General features: G+C 42.1%; 1 protein-coding gene across 1 annotated transcript in view; it reads right to left on the bottom strand.

The window, feature by feature from the left end:
* Positions 1–3,552: 3,552 nt before the first annotated feature.
* The window catches only part of MRAP2 (melanocortin 2 receptor accessory protein 2), a 44,199-nt gene continuing 28,501 nt past the window's right edge, over positions 3,553–19,250 (bottom strand). Inside the window, exons 3-4 of the mRNA XM_045866033.2 lie at positions 17,493–17,592; positions 3,553–5,115 (exon numbers count right to left, since the gene is read on the bottom strand). Coding sequence (XP_045721989.1) covers positions 4,722–5,115; positions 17,493–17,592 — 494 coding nt within the window. The 3' untranslated portion in view covers positions 3,553–4,721. The remainder of the gene's footprint in view (positions 5,116–17,492; positions 17,593–19,250) is intronic.

Here is a 19,250-nt window from a genome sequence, read left to right as displayed (position 1 = left end):
AAAAAAAAAAAAAATCAGATAAATAGTAACCAACAGAAAGGGGACCATTCAAGCCTTCCACAGGTTCTCAATTTCTTGGAACCCAGTTTGGTCCTCTGCTTGGCAGCTCTGCATCTGAACAGTATACCAGATCTCCCAGAGCCGAAGTTCTTCCGCCTGTAAAACAGATCTAAGGAGCAGTCCCTCTGTTCCCCCAGCCAATTTTTATGGACTGCCTGTTGTGTTTCAGGCACTGGTTTAGCCCTTGCAGAGCTTACGTTGTAGCAGGAAGAGCACAAAGGAAACCACGGACATAATAATCATGTAAATTGTATAGTATGTAGGTGATAAGTACTGTAGAGAAAGAAAAAGAGTATGATCAGGGAGATGGGGGTGCTGGACAGGAATAAGGGGAATGCAGTGCCCAGTCTGGAAGGATGACCAGCATCAGCCTCATTCAGAACGTGGAGGAGGGGGTTATTACTTTGCTAGGGCTCCAACAAAGTACTACAACCGGGTGACCTCAACACCAGAGATTTGTAGTCTCTCAGTCCTGAGGCTGGAAGTCTGAGATCAGGTGTCAGCGGGCTTGCTTCCTTCTGAAGGCTGGGAGGGGGTGTCTGTTCCAGGCCTCTCTCCTTGGCTTGTAGTCTCCTGATTTCTCTTCACGTCGTCTTCCTCTTATGCATGTCTGTGTCCAACTGTTCTCTTTTTATAAGGACACAAGTCATATTGGCTGGGGGCCCACCCTCATGACCTCATCTTAATGAATTACATCTGCAACAACCCTGTTTCCAAATAAGGTCACATTCTCAGGTTTGGGGAGTTAGGACTTCAACATGTGAATTTGGCGGGTTGGGGGGGGTACAATTTGACCCATAACAGGGGGCATTGGAGGAAAAACTTTCAAGAGATGAGGGAGTGGGCCAAGTGGATATCTAGAAGGAAAATGTTCCAGATAGAGAGACAGCCCCCCTTGTTACAGATGAATGTCTGACATTTTCAAGGGATAGCAGGGAGGCCAGTGTGGCTGGAGCAGGATGAGCAAGGGAAGAACAGTGGATGAGATGAGATTGGCTGGGGGACAGGGGAGGAAAGCTTTGAGGTCACTGTAAGGACTCTAGCTTCTTTGCTGAGTGAAATTGGAAGCCATTGCAGGATTTTGAGCAGAGAAGTAACCTGACTTAACTTATATTTAAAAGGATCATTTAAGTCTCTGTGTTGAGAGTTTTCATAGGAGGGTTACAAAAATTAAGTTACCATAGAGGCTGCTTAGAGCCCAAAGATGTCATCCATTACTGTTTATAGGGGTGCTGGTAGGGTCCCACCCAGATTTCTTTACTAGCCCGTGCATCATTCCCAGCTGCTGGGGGTGTTGGCCCACTCATGCTCCCTTCTCTAGAGAATTGCCCTTGGTCAAAGCAAAAGCCACCTGCCCCTGACCAGCTTGGAGTTACAAAAGGTCATGTCCCTGCCTCAAGAGGGAATGATTCTATGGTGCAATTTGTGCCTTCTGTCTGATGGAATGAATACATGTGACATGCTGAGAGGCTCACAATGTTCTTGAGAATATTACACCTGCTGAAACATTGCCAACTCTTGGGCTTTAAGGCACAGAGAGAAGACAAGATGAAAGAAGGCTGTCAGACCCCCGAAAGTCTACATGCGGGAAACAGGTGGATAAACTACTCAGTTATAAATACATTCAAGAAAAAGAAGGATAATTGCAAGGGCAGAGCTGCAGGCCCAGAGGGCGAAGCCATGAGCCACAGAGGATTATTTCCAGGACTTGCAACCGAAAGGAGTTAGCCCAATTGAATTTCAAAATTGCTTAGGATTGATGACTCCTCGTTTTCCTTCCAGTTTCTCCCTTTTGAACAGTAATGTCTATAACTGGTATGCTGTGCTTACCACCATTGCATTTGGGGAACAAATTACTTGTTCTCTAGTTTTACAGGTCCACAGAGAGAGAATTTTTCCCCAAGATGGATCGTACCCAGGGTCTCACCCATACCTGACTTAGATAATTAAGATGATGAGATTGGGGGACACCTGGGTGGTATAGTCAGTTAAGTGTCCACCTCTTGGTTTCAGCTCGGGTCATGATCTCAGGGTCATGAGATTGAACCCTGCACTGGGCTCCGTGGGCACTCAGCACAGAATCTCCTTGAGATTCTCTCTCCCTCTCCCTCTGTTCCTTCCATTTGTGCTCTCTCTCTCTCTTAAATAAATAAAAATACATCTTTAAAAAAAAGATGACAAGATTGGGACTTTTGAGTTAATAAAATTTAGACTATATATTGGACTTTGAGTTGATGCTGTAATAATTGAAACTTGGGAGGCATTGGGATGAAGTGAATGTATTTTGCATGTGAGATGCACATGAATCTTTGGGGCCAAATGGAAGACTATAGTAGGCTAATGGTCCCCAAATATGTCCATGCCCTAGTCCTTGAACTTGTAAATATACGACCTTATGTGACAAAAGGGATTTTGCAGATATGATTAAGAATCTCAGGATGAGAGGTAATCATGGGTAATCCAATGCAATCATAAGGATCATTATAGGAGAGAGGCAGGATGGTCAGAGACAGGGATATAAAGTAGAAGCAGAGGATACAGTGCTGCAAGGCCATAAGCCAAAGTGTGAGCAGCCTCTGAAAGCTAGAAAAGGCAAGGAAGTGAGTTTTTCCCTAAAGCCTTCAGGTGGAACACAGCCTTGATGACACCCTGATTTTAGCCCACTGACACTGATTTTGGACTTCTGTGCTCTAGAACTATAAGGAAATATAAGTTGGGGTTGCTTTAAGCCACTAAGTTTGTGGTACTAAGAAGCGCACTAAGTTGTGGTACTACAGTAGCAATAGAAAATAAATTCAGGAACCAACATGAACATGAAGCCCATGCTGCCTGCTGTGCTGTCGTGAAGTTCTTTGTCTCTGAGCTGGGAATCTCATGTCTTTTGTCAGCATCTACAAAACCAGGCCAGGCTAACTCAATAGCTTGCAGGAGGGGTACAATTTTTGACCCTTCATAGTTCTTGACATTCAGTTAATAAAAATGATGGTATGGTCATGGGTATTTTTCCAACTTCTAGGAATATTCTTCAGCCATCTGCCTAATAAATTTACTTCTAAATAAGATAGCACTTAAATAGCTTTGAAGCTTAAGAAATAAGAAATAGCCCATGGTTTATATTTGGTTGTTTAAATTATGAATAATAATATTCATATTAGTAAAAGTGAAGAGAATCAGCATTCTTTAATGCTAATAGAAAGTATCTATTTGTGAGAATGTGTTAATTACAAGAAATATTCCATGCTTTGTTCTACTATTTAGAGTCTTAAAAAATAATATTTTCCTCAAAAAATATTATGGGAAAGGGATTTCTTTTGGCAGAATAACTCCTAAATGAAATCTGGTACATGACTCAGACCACTGGGCTCCTAGAAATGATAGAAATTAGGAAGCAGTATAAACATGGAATAATTTTTAAAGGAAATAAAAAATTTGGATGTGTGAAAACAAAGAACCAGAGACAATTCCTGTGCAATCAAACGCATTTATTTTTTAGCTTAAGCAAGACAGGTGGTGAACAAATTCATAATGAAAATGCCCCCCAGAGATTAGCAGCTGGCTGCGCATGCAACCGTGTATGCAAAACCAAATTTTTCCTAATACCAGTGTGCAGACTGGATTCCTTCATGAAATTAGCTCTGTGTTGCACCAGCCCACCCTGCAAATCTGTTGGTAGGGAATTCACGACCCATTCACCACCTCAGCTCAAAGCCCACACAAAAGCCACATGACCATCACCTACACATCTGCCAAGTAAATAGCATGGCAAATAGCACTTTTCTTGTCCAGTAGCCAACAACACAGAACTGTGACCAGACATCCATACACCAACACAGAGACACAAAATGCACCTGCCCTCACTCAGCTGACAACTTTCCCTATATTTCTGGGGACAGAATGTCATGCAACATACCACAGATTGGTTCTCATCCTAGGAGGGGAGTGGGGGGCAAGGCTGTCTCTAGGTTTTAGCGTGGGTGGCTTGAGGTTCTCAGAAGAGCTATTTCAGTACAACCAACAGAAATGTTGGCCACAGTGACTGTGAGATGAGTCTTCTGACATCCCCATAGATGTTTGGCCCCCTGACAAAAGCTGGGCTCAGTTAAGGGTTGAGTGGAAGGTACAGACATGGGGGATCCCACAAGAGATGGGAGGCAGTGCCCTAGTTTATACTGCTTTATGTACATCCCAGCCTCTTCTGGATGCAAAGTCTCAAATTCATAAAATATTAGAGCTGAGATGAATCGTGTACTCCAGACTCCTCACGTTACAGTTAACCATGTGGCAGCCCAGAGAGGCAAAGCAACTTGCTAAAGGTAGAGCATGGTAGTGGCAGGCCCGGACTGGAACGCAATATGCTAATCCCCACTCAAGAACATTGACACTGAGTATGTGGCCAAATTCTTCAACAACAAGGAGGAGGAGACTGTGTAAATACTTTATTCCCCAAGAAACCTGAACTTCTTGTGTTGAATGACACAGAAACTCAGATTATTCAGCTCTTTTCTGAGGGGGCTCTCTTCTCTCTTTCTTTCTCTCTCTGTCTCTGTCTGTCTCTCAAAACCTTCCCATCCACCCACACAAACAATTTTGGTGAATGGAGATTTCTTGCTTTACATAGACAGACCCAACATCTTCAGGAAGACACTTTACAGAGTAGTTTCTCAATCCAGGTCTTTGTGTGAGGTCTGGGAAACTGGCTTGTTTTCTAGAACAATAGGTGGTTCTGAAATCAGAAGATCATCCTCCCCAAAGGAGGAGTTCTGGTCTGTGTTCACAAAGTTGGGGATGTCAAACTTCATGAGCCTGTTCAGCTCCTCCTCTGGCCGCCCATCGCTTCTAATGGCTTCCTGGAGTTGAACACTGCTGTCAAGGGCTGTGGTCTGGTGACAAGCTTTAGCCCTATCCAAGCGTTCCACTTCATTGATGTAGCAATGGAAGAGAGACCTGGATTCCTCATTGCCCTGTCGAGAAAACACCTTATCTGGCTCCAGTGGTCTTCCAAAGTCTGACGCAAAGCTATTCATTCTGAATCTCTTCTCTGAAGATTCTGCATTGCTGTAAAGAGAAGGAAAAGAAAACACTGCTGACACACCAGCTCATTCACCTGCAGAAATCATGGTTTTGGGGGGCACCTGGGTGGCTCAGTCGGTTAAGTGTCAGACTCTTGGTTTCAGCTCTGGTCATGATCCCAGGGTCCTGAGGTTGAGCTCTGCATTGGGCTCCACACTCAGTGTGGAGTCTGCTTGAGATTCTCTCTCTCGCTCTCACCCTCTCCCCCCTGCACACATGCTCTCTCTTTCTCTCTCTCAAATGAATAAATAATCTAGAAAGTTTCCTTCCATTCAATTTCTACCCCCTTTAGGTAACACTACCTTGATTTTGATTTCTATTGATAAGCTTTGCCTATTCTTGAACTTCTAGTCAATTTCCACCTCCTATAGGTAATGTTTTGATTTTTATCACCACAGGCTAGTTTAGCCTGTTTTTGAAATTCATACAAATTCATACAATATATAGCCTATTGTGCCTGGATTCTTTTGCTCAGTATAATGTTTTTTTGAGACCCATCCATGTTGTTGCATATAACAATAGTTTGCCCTTCTTGCTTTCATCATATAAGTACACTACAATTGTTTATTCGTTCTCCTCTTAAAGAGCATTTGGGTTGTTGACAGTTTGGCACTGTTGTGATTAGAGCCGCTAAGAACATTCTGGGTTGTTTCTTTGTAGATATACGTTTTTATTGCTCTTCACTAAATACATAAGAGTAGAATTACTGGGTCACATAGTAGATCTGTGCTTGACTTTATATGAAACTGGAATTTTCCAAAATGGTCATGCCGTTTTACACCCTCACCACAAAGTACAAGAGTTCCAGTATATACTCCACATCCTTGTCACCATTTGGTGTTGTCAGTCATTTCAATGTTAGTCATGCTAGTGGGAGAGAAATGGCATCTTGTCAGTAGTTGAATGTGCATTTCTCTGATATCTAGCAATGTTGAGCATCTTTGCATGTGCTTGTTGGCCATTGGTTTATCTCCTTTTGTGAAGCTTCTGTATGAGTCTTTGCACATTTTAAAAATTGTTTATTTTTGTTACTGATTTGTGATAGTTTTGTAACACATTTTGAATACAAGTCCTTTGTCAAATGTATTGCAAACATTTTCTCTTGATGTGTGACTTGCATTTTCATTTTCTTAAGATGTCTTTTGATAAGTAGAAGCTTTAAATTTCAGTTAAGTTCAAGTTATCAATTATTTTATTTTATATTTATTGCTTTTATATCACCTCTATGAAATAATTGCCTACCTTAAATTCATGAAAATATTCTCCTATTCTTTCTTCTAGAAGTAGGCTCTCCAATACAATAGCCACTAGCCACAGGTGGCTATTTAAATTTAAATTAAGTTAAGTAAAATTTAAAATTCAGTATCTCCATTATATCACCCACATTTCAAGTGCTCAGTAGCTCATTGTGGGCAGGGGTTACCTAACTGGACAGCACAGAGAACAGTTACAACATCACAAAAGTTCTCTTGGATAGCGCTCTTCTAGGAGCTTTTACTGTGGGTATATGATTCATGTTGAGATGGGGTCAATGTTCATTTTTATGTTTATCCAGTTGATCCAGCATTGTTGTTTAAAAGAATTCCCTTTCAATTGACCTTAGACACAGTAGTAGACAATAAGAAAAAAATTCCATTCACAATAGCATCAAAAAAATGGAATACAGGCATACCTCATTTTATGGCCCTTCACTTTATTGCACTTCACAGATACTGTGTTTTTTACAAATTAAAGGTCTGTGGTAACCTGTGTCTAGGAAGTCTATCAGCCCCATTTTTCCAACAGTATGTGCTCACTTCATGTCTCTGTGTCACATTTCAGTAATTCTTGCAAAGGTTCGAATGTTTTCATTATTATTATATTTGTTATGGTGATCTGTGATCAGTGATCTTTAATGTTAACTCTCCTAATTGGTTTTGGGGCGCCATGAACCACACCCACACAGGATCGCAAACTCAATCGATAAATATTGTGTCCTGACTGCTTCACTGACCTGCCTTCCCTATATCTCTCCCTTTCCTTGGGCCTCGCTATTTCCTGAGACACAACGATATTGAAATTATGCCAATTAATAGCCCTACGATGGCCCTAAGTGTAAGTGAAAGGACAAGTTACATGTCTCTCACAATCGAAAGCTAAAACTGGTTAAGCATACTGAGGAAGGTATGTCAAAAACCAAGATAGACCAAAAGCTACTCCTTTTGTGTCAAACAGTTAACCAAGTTGTGAATGCAAAGGAAACATTCTTGAAGGAAATTAAAAGTCCCTCTTTGGTGCACACACCAATGATAAGAAAGTGAAAGTCTTAATGCTGATATGGAGAAAGTTTTAGTGGTCTGGGTAGAAGATCAAACCAGCTGCAACATTCCCTTCAACCAAAGCCTAATCCAGAGCAAGGCCCCAACTTTTGTCAGTTCTGTGAAGGCTGAAAGAGGCAAGGAAGCTGCAGACGGAAAGTCTGATGTTAGCAGAGGTTGGTTCATGACGTATAAGGAAAAAAAGTCATCTCCGTAACATCAAAGTGCAAGGTGAAGCAGCTGGTGCTAATGTAGAAGCTGCAGAGAGTGATCCCAAAGCTTCTGGTTAAGATTATTAATGAAGGTGGCTACACTAAACAACAGATTTTCAGTACAGACGAAACAGTCTTCTATCAGAAGAGGATGCCATCTAGGACTTTAATAGCTAGAGAAGTCAATGCCTGGCTTCAGAGTTTCAAAGGACAGTCTGATTCTCTTGTTAGGGGCTAACACAGCTGGTGACTTTAAACTGAAGTCACTGGTCATGCACCATTCTGAAAATACTGTGGCGCTAAGGAATTATGCTAAATCTACTCTGCCTGCACTCTATAAATGGAACAACAAAGCTTAGATGACAGCACATCTGTTTACAACATGGTTTACTGAATATCTTAAGCTCACTGTTGAGACCAACTGCTCAAAATAAAGATTCCTTTCCAAATATTACTGCTCATTGACAATGTACTTGCTTACCCAAGAGCTCTGATGGAGATGCACGAAAACAAAATTCATGTCGTTTTATGCCTGCTAATACGACATCCATTCTGCAGCCCATGAATCAGGAGTAAATTTGACTTTCAAGTCTTACTTTTTAGCCCCTGGAGCTGGCAGGGACCAACTCCAGGCTAATAAAGTTGAGAAACTGCCAAAAAAAAAAGTCTTACTTTTTAAGAAATATATTTCATAAAACTATTACCGTGACAGATAGTGAATGATTCCTCTGGTGGGTCTAGGCAAAGACAAGTGAAAACCTCCTGGAAAGGATTTGCCATTCATTAAAAACATTCATGATTTATGAAAAGAGGTAAAAAAAAAATCAACATGAACAGGAGTTTGGAAGAAGTCGATTCCAACCCTCAGGGGTTCAAGACTTCAGTGGAGGAAGTAACTGCAGATGGGGTGGAAACAGCAAGAGAACCGAATAGGAGTGGAGCCTGAAGATGGGACTGAATTATTACAATCTCGTGATCCAAACCTGAAAGGATGAGAACTGCTTCTTATGGATGAGCAAAGAAAGTGGATTCTTAAGATGGCATCAACTCCTGGTAAAGATGCTATAAAGATTGTTGAAATGACAACAAAGGATTTAGAATATTACATAAGCTTAGTTGATAAAGCAGCAGCAGGGTTTGAGAGAATCAACTCCAATTTTGAAAAAAGTTCCACTGTACCTAAAATGCTAACAAACAGCATGAATGCTACAGAGAAATCGTTTGTGAAAGGAAGAGTCAATCAATGCAGCAAACTTCATGTTTAAGAAGTTGCCCAGCCACCCCCACCTTCAGCAACCACCACTCTGATCAGTCAGCAGCCATCAACATTGAAGCTAGACCCTCCGCCAGCAAAAAGATTACTTGCTAAACGCTCAGATGACAGTATTTTTTTGGCAATTAAAGTACTTTTTTTTTAAAGATTTTATTTATTTATTTGAGAGAGAGAGAATGAGAGAGAGCACATGAGAGGGGGGAGGGCCAGAGGGAGAAGCAGACTCCCTGCCGAGCAGGGAGCCCGATGCGGGACTCGATCCCGGGACTCCAGGATCATGACCTGAGCCGAAGGCAGTCGCTTAACCAACTGAGCCACCCAGGCGCCCCAATTAAAGTACTTTTAAATTAAAGTATGTACATTTAATTTTTAGACATAATGCTATTGCAGACTTAATAGACTACAGTACAATGTAAACATAGCTTTTATACGCTCTGTGAAACCAAAAAAAAACTCATTTGACTCACTTTATTACAATATTTGCTTTATTGTGGTGGTCTGGAACCAAACCTGCAATGTCTACAAGGTATGACTGTACTTGGGAAAAAAATTAACACAGGATGTGCAAGACTATACATTGAAAATTTTAAAAACACTGCAAATGGAATAAAGGAAGACCTTAGTATATAGAAAAATATACCATGCTTGTAATTGGAAAGCCATAAAACCGTAGACAGAAATTAATGAAGTTTCCTCCTTTCAAGGGCCAAAGGCCCTTCTGTTTTTGTCTGCCAGTATTTAGTCTCCAATGCCTTCCATTAGTCATTCTTTACATTTTGTCTAAATTTTATAATGGTTATCTGCAAGGTAATTTAAAGCAAGCTACTCTGCCGTTATTGGAACTGGAACCCACCTACCTATCACCTCTTGGCCCTTCATGCATTATATATGGTGCCACCTCCTGGAACTCATATACCAAAGAGCTACTAAAAAGGGACATCTTGCACTTTCTACAACTGGCCAGGCTTGGAGGCTGAAGGGGCTCAAGGTCCGTGGGGAAGACTTCCTGCCACTTATTGGTAAGAATGGTTTCGAGGAAAGCCAGTGAAAATATTGCCCCTCAGTGGTTACCCATTTTTTAAAGCAGTCTGGCCCTCATGAGTCACATCCAAAAATACTCCTATGTATGTAACGCAGTGAATATCAAAGGATTCTCACTAATTAGGAAGGAGGAAGTTTGCAGCTGGATGTTGTCTTAATTTCGTTTTTAGCAAAGGACCACATGCCATATTGTTAAGGATGTCTCTCCAGCCTGTAGATGGACTGGGGACTGCTCTGGGCGTTGTTATGCTCCCAAAGAGAAGAGATCTAGTTCTGACTTTCTCATCCTCTCAAATTCTGCTGGCATAGGGAAAAACAATGCTCTATGGCACCTATTAATCAGTTAAGAGAGTTTAAAGTCAACTTGTTCTCCTACAGCTTTGGTTACACCTGGGAAAATGAAAAACTACAAGGGTCAAACATCTTAAATTCTACCTTGATTGAAATTACAGTTAAAGCCAGAAGCTTCAAAAACTGAAACACTGAGAATGAGAAACTTTGAGATGTTTACTGGACTAGTAATTAATACCATGTCATAAGTTATCACAAGGAAAAGAGAGAATACTGAAGAATATTTGTACTATAGGCTGAATGTCTGTGTCCCTCCAAAATTGATATGTTGAAATCTACTCCCTCATGTGATGGTATTAGGAGGTGGGGCCTTTGGAAAAGGAGACTTAACCTTAATGAATGGGATTAGTGCCCTTATAAAGAGGCCCCAGGAAGATCCCGCACTCCTTCCTTCATGTGAGGACACAGTGAAAAGTCTACCATCTATGAGCCAGATACCGAATATGCCGGCACCTTGATCTTGAACTTCCCAGCCTCCAAAAACTGTAAGGAACAGGTTTCTGTGATTTATAAGCCTTCTAGTCTATGGTACTCTCCTACAGCAGTCTGAAAAAACGAAGACAACTGGTCAGAAAATTTAGAATCGCCCACAATTTTAGCATTTTTAGATGTTTTTGTTCCATCCCTACCTATTCTAGATCTTGTCATCATGAAATTGATGATCCAGCTAGGGTGTTCAAGAGAAGTTCTCCCATGTCATCTTAACTTTTTAAAAATTACAATAGTTTATTCTGATAGGAAACTGAACCGTGAAATCATGTTTCATTTCTTTGTTTTAAGAGTTTGTTATTTCTCATTTTCATCTTGTTTTAAGAAATACAATTGGGACTTAGCCTATTTCTTGCAACCTTACTGAACTCCACCAGCCAGAATAAAAAGACTGTTCAGACTGTTCTGACTCTTGGTTTTTTCCTTCTTCTCCCCATGGGTTGTGTCATGTATTCTCTATCCCTGGAGAATTTTCTATACCTGAATAGAGAGCCTCTATCACCCAGTCCTCTGGTACTGGCACTGATTGGCATTATTTCTATGATACTCCCCTGCTCACAGACTTTCACCGACTCCCCAGACTCTCTGCCTGACAGCTCAAGCTCCCCACCCTTGCATCAGCCGGTCTTTCTGGTGTGCTCTCCCACCAGTCCCCTCGCTAACCCTACGGTCCAGCCACATGGCACCTGACCATCCCCAGATGCACTCTGGGCTGTCCCTCTCTGTGCTTTGCTTGTGCTGTTCCTCCTGCCCAATGGGCCCTTCCCCCCGCTCTATCCATCAAAGTCAAATACCTTCTTCACTGTCCAACGCAAACCTCACTGTCTCTAGGGAGACTCTCTTATCTCCCAATGGGAAGGAATCTGTCCCTTCTCTCCTGCTGTACTTCACTGACAAGATGCATCTCTTCCTGCCTCTTGGCAGAGCTATCTATGTACAGCCCTTCTTCTCCTCTACACTGCTATGCTGTATTTGGTTCATCTTTGCATCTCCCAAAGGGCCTTGCAGTCATTACACCCTCAGTGAGTGTACTGGGCAGCTGTCTCTGTGGGTGCTCCCAAGCCCCATTCCCATCAAAGACAGAGCCACCCCCAGTGGTAAGCACAGTGCTCCCTCCTCTGTGACCCAAAAGATAAATCAGGTCAGGCGGACAGAATCTCTCACCTCCATGTAGAGAAGGAAAACACCTGTAATGCCCCGTTATTCCTCTAGGGATTTTTTTTCAGATTTATTACAATTTTTTATAAATGAAGTGTTTGCTGCCGTGCTGAGTCTTAGCATACCCACGACTGTCTTCAAGTTTTCCCTGCTCATGAAAAGAGGTGGGAGACCTCTCAAAATGTTAGGGCTTCCTCGGGAATACACACTATGTCTGCACTTTGCCCACTAGTTCCTGTGGCCTTGGTCATTATCAAAAACATTGAGCACTGACATTTTCTTGCTATTAGCTTTTAGGTGCACTGTACCCATCCTTTCGCGAGTGCCATATTCGGGTAAATTGCAATTCAAGGTAAAATGTAATTTCCGTTTTTATAAGGTCACAAGCAATTCTGCACTCACTCCCAAATGAAGAACATCCCCACTTGGACAAGGTGCACTTAGGAAAGGCTACAAAAAGGAGGGTATTTGAAGCATATGATATCAGGGGTTTGATAGTTTTTTTAGGAAGTCCAAAACATTCAACATAAAAATGTGATCCAAGCCTTTTCTGTTACTCTCTCTCTCTGACAGATTTATGATAATGGGGCTATAATGCTTTAACAAGACAGCACATAGAGTAAATGGCTCCTTAGCTGAGAAAGCAGGAGCAAATGGTTCTTTTATCTTTATTGTCCATAAAGGATCCTGGTAAGAGGGGGTTTTCTCCACGCCCTCCAACACACGACAGCAAATATTCCATAAGAAAAATAATCCCCATTAAAGCTGTTTCTTGGGCCTAAAAGCTTTTAAGAAAGGTGATGTCAGCTTTGTAATAGTCTTTTTTCCCTCTGCAGTATACTTTACTGGTGTTCATGAGTATCTGGTTCTCTTCTTCTGGACCCCAGATTACCCTTCTCAGCGGGGGCAGTCCGCGGATGTGGCTAGTTATGGCCAATGAGTTGTGAGAGGAAGGGATGTGTTCCTCCTGGCTGAAGAACAGAAGAGCAGGTGTGAGATCCACAGATGCTCTTCCCTGTTATAGTAACCCAGGAGGCTGAGTGTTGGAGACGGTGCAGATACAAGTCGAGAAGCTTCTATCCATCCATTGCTGACCCTCGGCAAACATGTAGCTTGAGTAAGAAATAAACGTGTGTTGTGTCATACTGAGATTTGAGGAGCTGTTTATTACCGTCTCATAACCTAATCTGATTATTATATATTCTCACTCTTCACAAAAGCCATTGAGAAGTCAGTGACTCCAGAATTGAAGTTCTTATGCTAATATGATCCCAATTTGAAATCTTCAGGAAAACAACTTACCCATTTTATTGTGATGTCATTGGCTCCGTGGATCTCAACTCCTACCATCCAACACTGTTAAATGAAAGTCTAGCCAGGGATGGCAAATAGATAGTCTCTCTTGGGTAAACTGGGATTGATTCCTGATGGCTGCCCAACGTGGTGTTTTTGTGTGTGTGTGTTTTTTTAAGATTTATTTCTTTACTTTGAGAGAGAGCTTATGTGAGCCCACGTGTGAGCGCAGTAGGGGAGGGGTAGAGGGAGAGAAAGAATCTCAAGCAGACTCCCCGTTGAGCGCAAAGCCCCACTCAGGGCTCGATCTCAGGACCCTGAGATCATTAGCTGAGCCGAAATCAAGAGTCAGATGCTTAACTGACTGAGACACCCAAGTGCCCCCAAAGTGACGTTCTGAAAACAATTCTAAGGCCAAGTCTGGGCTCTGTAGGTAGACAGCACAGTTGATTAGTAATGTCTGTTGTGAGCACGGGCACAAGGAGGAGAGGCATGGGTTATCGTATCCACCATCCTTGTATCTTACTACTTTCAAGGAGATTCACATCCTGTCCTGAAATACCTCCATGGAGAAAAAGATAGAATTACACAGGAGACTCAGCACTAGTCCATTCTGAACTTGCAGACTGGATCAGGGATCTTAACCAGAGTGTCAAAGTCATATTCCAAAAGGATGCTATCCGATATCTTACTTGAGAAAGTGACTGTTCTTTGTGACAAACCACCAGAGAGCCTGATACATAAAGCAGTCAGCATTCAGACACGTCAGTCCTTCCAAACCATCACTAAGACTCTCTACTTAGCCTCCTTTCTAAAATCATCCCACCATTTGCCTGAGAGACACACCCAAGGTGAGGCTGGGGTAGAAGACTCCCAAGTGCAGATAAAATGTGAATGCTTAGGGCATGGCTGTCTCATGGGAGCATGGGTTTCTTGTTCTTCTCCCTCCTCCTGTTTACCTAGACCCCCAGCTCTCAGCAGGACTGCCACCAGCACGCCAGGGATGGACAAACCTTTGCTGAGTACCACTGTGAATCCAGCCTGTGAGCTGTTCCACAGGCATCAGCTCATTGAACCTTTACAATAATCCTAGGAGGCAGATACTATTTTATTTTTATAAAGGCAGAATCTCAAGCAAAGAGAAGTTAAGGATCCAGCCCAAAGTCTCAGTAAGTCAATCTGGAAATGTTTGACTCCAGAGCCCATGCATGGTCCAGGATGTGATAGAAGGAAATGAATGTGATTGGTTGCTAGAATCTTTAGTTCAGGAGAAGGAAGAGATTAAAAATTACCAATATGAGATCATTTCGTGTAGTGGTTAATAACAAGGAGCTTCAAAGAGGCTTTAGTTTGAGACCTGGACCAACAGTTGTTTTTACCTGTGAGACCGCAGACAAGTGATACATTTTTCTCATCTGTAAAGTTAGAATGCTTACAGGACTTACTTCATCTTCCTGTGAGGACTTAGTGAGATTATACATATGAAGTGATTAGTAGACTCTAGTAGATGGTAAATATTAAAAAAAAAAAGCGCTTATTATTCTCAATGATTTATCATTCTTTCCTCCATGCCTAATTATCACATGGGGAAGCTTAAATTGGTTGTTTTATATTAAAGTTGACTGAGTGGAAAAAATAATGTCTCTTTTAGAGAAAATTTATGCCAAATAAATGTCAACTTTACTAAGATCTAAAAACCTTTTTAGCTGATTTTGCCTCATGTCTGTTTCTTTCAGTTTTGTATTATGATATAATGCAACCAAATGCCATATCTTATACTGCCTCAGACTCAAAAAAGCATTTCCAACATGGCCCTCAGGGCTGATTCATTATTTTATTAAAGTCAAAAAAGGTTAGACTTGCTCCTTAACCTCATTAAAAGTATAGAGTTACAATAACCACTGTTCCTTCATTGAGATGATTCAGAACCACCACCAAAAGAAAAACCATCTAGCGGTAGGACTGAACTGCCGATTGAAAGACTGGGAATACAAGCCTCAGCTACCCAGGGTCGCCATGTCATATTAAGGAAATGTATCGGTTAGGGCTCCAGAGAAACAAAAACAACAGTAGTGTGTGTGTGTGTGCGTCTAACTACTGAGAAAGAGAGATTTATTTTAAGGAATTGGTTCATGTGATTGCAGAGGCTAGCAGCAAGTCCAAGATCTGCCAGGTAAGCAGGCAAGCTGGAGCCCCAGGGAAGAGTTGCAGAGTGAGACTGTGGGCAATCTTCTGCCAGAATTCCTTTTCACCTGAGAGACATCATTCTCTTTCAAGGAAGGCCTTCCAATGACTGGATGAAACCTGCTCGCATTATGGAGGATGATCTGCTTTACTCAGAGTCTACTGATTTAAATGTTATCTCATTAAAAAAAAAATAAGCGCAGAAGCACTTAGAATAATATTTGATCAAATATCTGGGTATCATGGCCTCAACAAGTTGATGCATAAAATTAATCATGACCCAAAGTCATGTTTTATTTGGGGGTAGGGTGTTCTCAAGCATAAAGATCACCTGCATCCTGTATCAAGCAAATACATCCCAATAGTCCTGCGAAAATCCATCTGTCCCTTTGAAGAAAAGGAAGATAATAGTGCTGTTATTCCCTGACCACTCTATAAGATGTTGCCTAATCTGAGTCTGTCCTCTGCTTTTCTTACCACTGTTGCAACCCACACCGTATCTTCAAGTTCCCTGGGCCAGTATAATAGAAGCAAAGGCATGTACAGATTTTATGAGGACACAGAAGAAAGGGAAGGTCCCTGTCTTTTTAGTGGCTTTTTAGTGGCTAGTAAAGAGATTCTCAAGCAGGTATCTCCATAGGCTTCAATAAGATGTTATTTTCCTTTCATTTAAAATGTGTTTAATTTTTTTTCTACACCTCAATGTCTTGAAAATAGCTCAGTGAAGAGCAGAACGGCTCCCTTCATCCAGGAACTTGTTAAGAGTGTGCAAGTGCAGGCTGAAGACTGAACAACAGCCGCTGGAGAGAGCGTGATGAGATGTAACAACGAGAATCCTGTTGCCCGGCTATGAGGAGTAAGAGACCAACCCGATGTAAAACGGTAGGATTTGCGCTTCACGTCTTCCATTTACTCTCCCATGTCGCCCTCCGTCATTCTACCTGCTGCTGTGTGCTCTGTGCCCTAGAGAACTGACCTCTGATGGAGACTGGCTACAGGTTACTGTGCCACTGTGCTCAGCCAGTGGAGAGCAATGGTGAGAGGTGGAAGGAAGAAGGAAAACAAGGACTTGGTATTTATTTTGAGGCTCCCTCCCTGAGAGGGCCCATCGGGCTAGCTGTGTCCCTCAACCCAGAGTCACAGCTCCTTTCAGCCACCCCTTCCACAGGACTCCTGGGTCCCCTTCAGATCTAGGGTGGTTACCTGCTCCTCAGTGTTGCTAGCCCGGGGCGGGGCGGGTGGGGGGGTCCTGCACTTTCAGTCAGGCTATCCTCTCATCAGGCCACAACTCGTGCAAAAGCTCTTCCAATTACCTAATATGAGTGTGTTCTCTCTGCTGGCTGGGACTGACTAAAAAGGTATTCCACGTGTTATTTCTTGCTTTGTCTGAAGAGTTGGGATAATAAAAATCCTCGAAAACACTTCTGAGTTTTTTGCAATTCACGACTGAACAGATACCTTCTGATGTTACTCAATGTTCTTTAAGCACCGCGTAATAATTTCCTCATAAATCCAAGGCCCAACACAAATGTTCTTTATCCTGCCCCGAGAATTACATAATCCTTGGTGTTTCTCTTTTTATCCTAGTTTCAAGGAAGCTCAGTGTTGAACTCACTGTTTATTGTCAATAATTAATTCAACTGAGTACCCAGTTATAACTATTTCTCTGCTCCTTGAAATGTTTTTTTTTAAACTAGTTTTCATCCCATTTTGCTACTGTCTTTTTTTTCCCCCCACTGGTTTTGGTCTTGTGAGTCATCTAAATTCTTTTGGGAGAAAAGGAGAAAATACATCCTAATTAATAAACATTTCAAAATAAAAATCAGGCCTAGATCAGTGTGAAACCTAGGTTCACAAGGGTCCTCTTGAAAACAAGCCCCAGAGGCAAGAGGCAGAGTGCCAGGAAGAAGGTGGATCCCACCCAAAGGCAACTGGGTCCAGGCAGTAAATCCATAACCAGCCCCTTTTTTCCACCATTGGAAGCAACCCCAGCCCTGGATAGTATGTCTGTTTATTTAGTTCCCCAAGGGGCTTAATAGATATTTAGGAAAGACCCAAACTTACTCTTGGTGTGGTGCTCCTGTCTTTGTCAGCAAAGTCAGCACAAAAAACATGAAAATCACGAAGACAGCGAGACCAACCCAAAATCCAATCACAATGGAATCTGTAAACAGTTAATACTGGGATTAGTACTTCACAGCAGTTTAAAACTTGAACATTCAAGAATCTGAGTGTTTTGTTACCCGAAATGAGAGAAGAAAGTCGACAATCTGATAAGACAATCTTGACCCATTAGTCAACTGGGGGCAGGTAAGATGTAGGGAATGAGGGCGAGGGAAGAGCCTGCATGCCTCCAGGTTTCTGTCTCAGATAGCTTTGAGAAACTTTGGCCTTTTTGATTCGTGGTTTCCATATCTTAATGAAGGAACCCAGGACAGAGGGTGGACCATCTAGGTCCTTAAGATTCCACTGAAGTTTCTTGAGTTAGAAAATATCCTTTTTAGGGCGCCTGGGTGGCTCAGTTGGTTAAGCGACTGCCTTCGGCTCAGGTCATGATCCCAGGGTCCTGGGATCGAGTCCCGCATCGGGCTCCCTGCTCTGCGGGGAGCCTGCTTCTCCCTCTCCCATTCCCCGTGCTTGTGTTCCCTCTCTCGCTGTGTCTCTCTCTGTCAAAAAAATAAATAAAATCTTTAAAAAAAAAAAAAAAGAAAGAAAATATCCTTTTTAGGGGCACCTGGGTGGCTCAGCCAGTTAAGCGGCTGCCTTCGGCTCAGGTCATGATCCCAGGGTCCTGGGATCGAGCCCCGCATTGGGCTCCCTGCTCCACGGGAAGCCTGCTTCTCCCTTTCCCTCTGCCTGTCTCTCTGCCTACTTGTTCTCTCTCTCTCTCTGTCAGATAAATAAGTAAAATCTTAAAAAAAAAAAAAGAAAATATTTTTAGCAGAGACTGCAATGTGAAATTTAAAATAAATTCTGGGGGTGCTTAGCTGGCTCAGTTGGTAGAACATGCAACTCTTGATGTCAAGGTCATGAGTTCAAGCCCCATGTTGGGGGTGGAGCCTACTTAATCAAAATGAATTTTAATTCAAAGGAACCCAATTTTGTATTTTCACTTACATTCATGCAGGAATAATTCAAGTCCTCATTACTTCTTGAGAACATACAAATAACCTCCTGTGTGCTCTCCCCGTCTTCTACCTTTCCTCTGTCTCATCCCTGGATGAAACTACTTTATGACAACTCTGTTAATATTGCTGCTTTATAAAAAAACTCTTCGGCAAAGCAAAAACAAACAAACAAAAAAACTCTTTGGCAAAACTAGGCTTGACCTTTTCCAAATTAAAAGAGATTCCATAAGTAAAGCACTTTCTAGAATGTCTGGCATGTGAGAAAAATGTGCCTCATGTTTGCCAGCTATTTTAGTTAAAATTAGCATCAGTTTCTCCCAGTCTACCTATACTTTAAAACCCATGTTTCCAAGTAGACAAGGGAACACTGTGCCTGTATTTATCTTAACTCTTAGCCATAACTTCCTAAGATCCACACCTTTTCTGGGGCTCTTACCCTCACCTGGTTGGAACAACTTTCCCCAACATAGAGCTAATGAAAGTGTATCCATCTTGGGCTCAGTTGGTTAAGCGACTGCCTTCGGCTCAGGTCATGATCCTGGAGTCCTGGGATCGAGTCCCACGACGGGCTCCCTGCTCAGCACGGAGTCTGCCTCTCTCTCTGACCCTCCCCCCTCTCATGCTATCTCATTCTCTCTCTCAAATAAATAAATAAAATCTTTAAAAAAAAAAGAAAGTGTATCCATCCTTCAAT

This window comes from Mirounga angustirostris, unplaced genomic scaffold (genome assembly GCF_029215605.1).
Source record: "Mirounga angustirostris isolate CCGP_5_RB_7025 unplaced genomic scaffold, mMirAng1.0.hap1 SCAF_8, whole genome shotgun sequence".
In the NCBI taxonomy this organism is placed as follows: domain Eukaryota; kingdom Metazoa; phylum Chordata; class Mammalia; order Carnivora; family Phocidae; genus Mirounga; species Mirounga angustirostris.
The sequence above is the reverse complement of the archived record's forward strand: the minus strand, read 5'-3'. Positions and strand labels throughout refer to the sequence as shown.